Source organism: Juglans regia, chromosome 1 (assembly GCF_001411555.2).
Source record: "Juglans regia cultivar Chandler chromosome 1, Walnut 2.0, whole genome shotgun sequence".
Classification (NCBI taxonomy): Eukaryota; Viridiplantae; Streptophyta; class Magnoliopsida; order Fagales; family Juglandaceae; genus Juglans; species Juglans regia.
In genome coordinates this window covers 40,704,056-40,707,430 of record NC_049901.1, presented here as the reverse complement: position 1 = coordinate 40,707,430, position 3,375 = coordinate 40,704,056, and the positions used below count along the sequence as shown (strand labels likewise).

The following is a 3,375-nucleotide window of genomic DNA, read 5'->3' as shown; positions in this document are numbered from 1 at the left end:
CTACTTTCGCATCGATTTCTCAAGAAAATTGTTTTGCCCGTACCATCCTACTTCGTCCGAATTCTGATCACGTCTCTCCATCATTTCCAATATTTAATTTGGCCAAAATGAACGTGAACGATAGCCGACAAGCAAAGAATCAAGAAATAGATAATATCCAATTATTTTTATTTTATTGTATATAAAAATTTAAAAAAATTATAATAATTAAATGATAAGAGTCGGGATAAATTGTAAAAATAAATTAAACTATTTACATTCGATGCATTTTTATGAAAAATTAGAAATTGAGAAGAAAAGTGAGAAGACCCTAGCTAATAGCTATAGGTAGGTGGATAACCTAATAATTAATTTCCATGCAATGGGACAAACTCGCAACGACCCTGAACGTGCAGGGTCATTTATTGGCAAGTCTCTATATAATGGAAGGTTTAGGTGAAAATGTTTAATATTACAGACAATTGAGAGTACGATACTCTGAAAGTTCGCCGACAATATTGTACGTGACGATTTCGCTGAAAGTTTGACAACTCCCATCTTCCTGCCTTCCCCTTTATCCTTCTGTGTTCCTTCTGTACTTTGCTGTTACTGCATCTCTCAATCTCTCTCTGAATAACATCATGGTGCAATCTAAGAAGTTCAGAGGCGTCAGGCAGCGTCACTGGGGCTCCTGGGTATCGGAAATACGCCACCCATTACTGTAAGCTTTCTCCAGTACTTTTACATGATCGATCTACCTTACTCAAAAATATCTGCAGAAACGAAACTTTCTGTGCCTTTCTCTATTCGACCCTCTCGACTTTAGTCGCTTTTTTGTACCAGTCCTCTTTTTTTTTTTTTTTTTTTCTTCCTGTAATTATGTCATGTAACAGGAAGAGAAGGGTGTGGCTAGGCACATTTGAGACAGCCGAAGAGGCAGCCCGAGCGTACGACCAAGCTGCCATTTTGATGAGTGGCCGCAATGCCAAAACCAACTTCCCAACAACTCAAACTTCGACAGGAGACCCAAAGACTAGCGAGGATTCCCCATCTTCATCGCCAAAGGATTTATCAGAAATTCTTCATGCAAAGCTTAGAAAATGCAGCAAGGCACCGTCCCCATCTATGACTTGTTTGAGGCTTGACACTGAGAGCTCCCATATAGGTGTTTGGCAAAAACGTGCTGGGCAACACTCTGATTCGAATTGGATCGTAACCGTTCCGCTTGGAAAGAAGAATATTGGCGATGATGTTCAATCTAGTTCATCGTTACCCAATTTGTCTTCTGAATCTCCGACATTAATGGAAGGGCCGAAACTGCGAGTAGAGATGGATGAAGAGGAGAGAGTTGCACTGCAAATGATAGAGGAGCTTCTTAACAGGAATATTCCCAGCCCTTCATCCTTCGGTATTCAAGAAGAAGAAGAGAAGGGAAGTTTTTACCCCTAGTCTTGTTGCTTGTGGTCATGTTATATTAGTATACATAAATATATATATACATAAATATATATATATATATAGCAGTAAAAGAAGATCAATATTCATGTCAAGGGGTTCATGTAAATAGCTAATTAAATTTCTTTATTATATATCAAACATATATAAGCCATATAATTATATCATGAGTGTGCCAAATTAAAGACCGAAATAAGTAATTAATTGAGGTCTATGCAAACAGAAATCTGATACCAAATTAATGGTACTGATCATGATGTTTTGTTACAATTATTTCCTTGTGATACTGTTTGGTGAATGCAGGTGCTGCTAATTTTGCATTGTAATATGGGATGATCATCTACTAGACTATTGATCAGCATGGGAATTATATATATATTCATCTTGTTTCTTTATTTTTTATTTTTTTATTTTCTTAGTCTCGAGCACGATTGCCCCGGCCTTGGACATGACATATATATGTGTGTTACTTAAGATTAATTTATTGGAAATAATTAATTATCTGCAATGAAGAGTCACTGAATATAAACCACAGAAAACGACAATGTCGACGAGTAGTAGATCAGCGGCTAGCCAGCTCAATGCACATTGAGGGCGCCTAAGTCGAAAAGTCAAAAATGAGATTTTTTAATTGCAATATAATAATTTAATAAATATTAAAATTAAATATAGTATATTTAAAACCGACAATGCATATAATTCTTGAGAGTGAAAACATTTTTAGAAAACTTTCAAAATTAATCAAGAAATTATTTACTCATCGGTTCACCAAATGCATATGATATATACATGCATGTACACGTAAATGCATTTGATTTTTTGTATATTAAATGTTTAGATTTTATATAATATGTATCACTTTAGCATAAATTAGCATGTTATACCAAGTAAACTTTTTTTTATAAAATATAATGCATTCATTAATAACAGACATTATAACTTTGACTTAAAACATACATAACAAACCAACTACAATATTAATAGCTTCCCAGTACATAACTGTGATTGATATGATCTAGTTCATGCTGCAAACCTTTACAGACCACTGTCTGAGAGACAACACAACTCTGTCCAAGTAAACTACTCTCCAATAAGAAGTCAAACCGTATTCATGAGATCAAAGTACTGCCATCTAATTAAAAGAAGTTATGATCTCAAGTCTTGCTTCACTCAATATTGCTCGTCCATCCCACTGAATGACAATTATTTTTAGTATGTCCCTCATTCTTACAAATGTTACAATGTCTTTTCTTTATTGTTTGTGTTTCCTTTGGGTTCTTCGATCTCAAAGACTTTAAGCACTCTTTTGTAGGCACCTGTGGAGGATTCTACACCGTTTATGAAAAGTTCAATATAACTTGACTTCTAAATATTTGATCATCGTTGGTGGGCACCATTTATGAACATTCTACATGATCTTCCATTGCAAACAACTTTTTGTGAAACTTTTTCAAAGCAAGTGTGAAGTAACTATGTTTTTCAGCTAACTGTGATGCAAGTTCAACAATGTCATAAAGTTGTATCATTGACTTTTTTTTCTCATCTTGTCATTGTCGCGCTTGGTTATCAGAACATGGTATGTTGAGAATGGGTCGACTCTTAGCATTAATAGTCTATATGTCTAGAACATAATGTTGTGGTAATATAATTAACTTTGCCTTCTTGCCAAAAACACTCAAGATGTGCCTACAAATAATTCTCATAAACTCTCACATATGTCATGTACATGTAACATGTCCTTCATCACCTAATAATGTCACATAGTAAAGAGGTGTTTATTTACTATGGGCTGTCACTCCATATGTTTTGGCCTCACCACTCATATACAATTTTTTTGCTTGGTACCGTAGACTATTGAACAGCTCATCTTAGAAGATCATGAAAGACTTTCTTATATAAACAATTGTCGCCTCCTCTTCAATTTTAAAAAGTGTCTTCATT

The 3,375-nt window shown here is 34.8% G+C and overlaps 1 protein-coding gene across 1 annotated transcript; it reads left to right on the top strand.

Annotated features, from left to right (window-relative positions):
* Positions 1 to 466: 466 nt before the first annotated feature.
* Positions 467 to 1,688, top strand: LOC108995608 (ethylene-responsive transcription factor WIN1-like). The gene is made up of 2 exons (XM_018971197.2): positions 467 to 700; positions 873 to 1,688. The coding sequence occupies exons 1-2, from the start codon at positions 621 to 623 to the stop codon at positions 1,426 to 1,428; spliced, it is 636 nt and encodes a 211-aa protein (XP_018826742.1). The 5' UTR covers positions 467 to 620; the 3' UTR covers positions 1,429 to 1,688.
* Positions 1,689 to 3,375: the final 1,687 nt, after the last annotated feature.

Coding starts and splice junctions, on each gene's coding strand:
- LOC108995608 (XM_018971197.2), top strand. CDS start 621: ATGGTGCAATCTAAGAAGTTCAGAGGCGTCAGGCAGCGTCACTGGGGC. Junction 701..872: donor GAAATACGCCACCCATTACT/GTAAGCTTTCTC, acceptor GTCATGTAACAG/GAAGAGAAGGGTGTGGCTAG.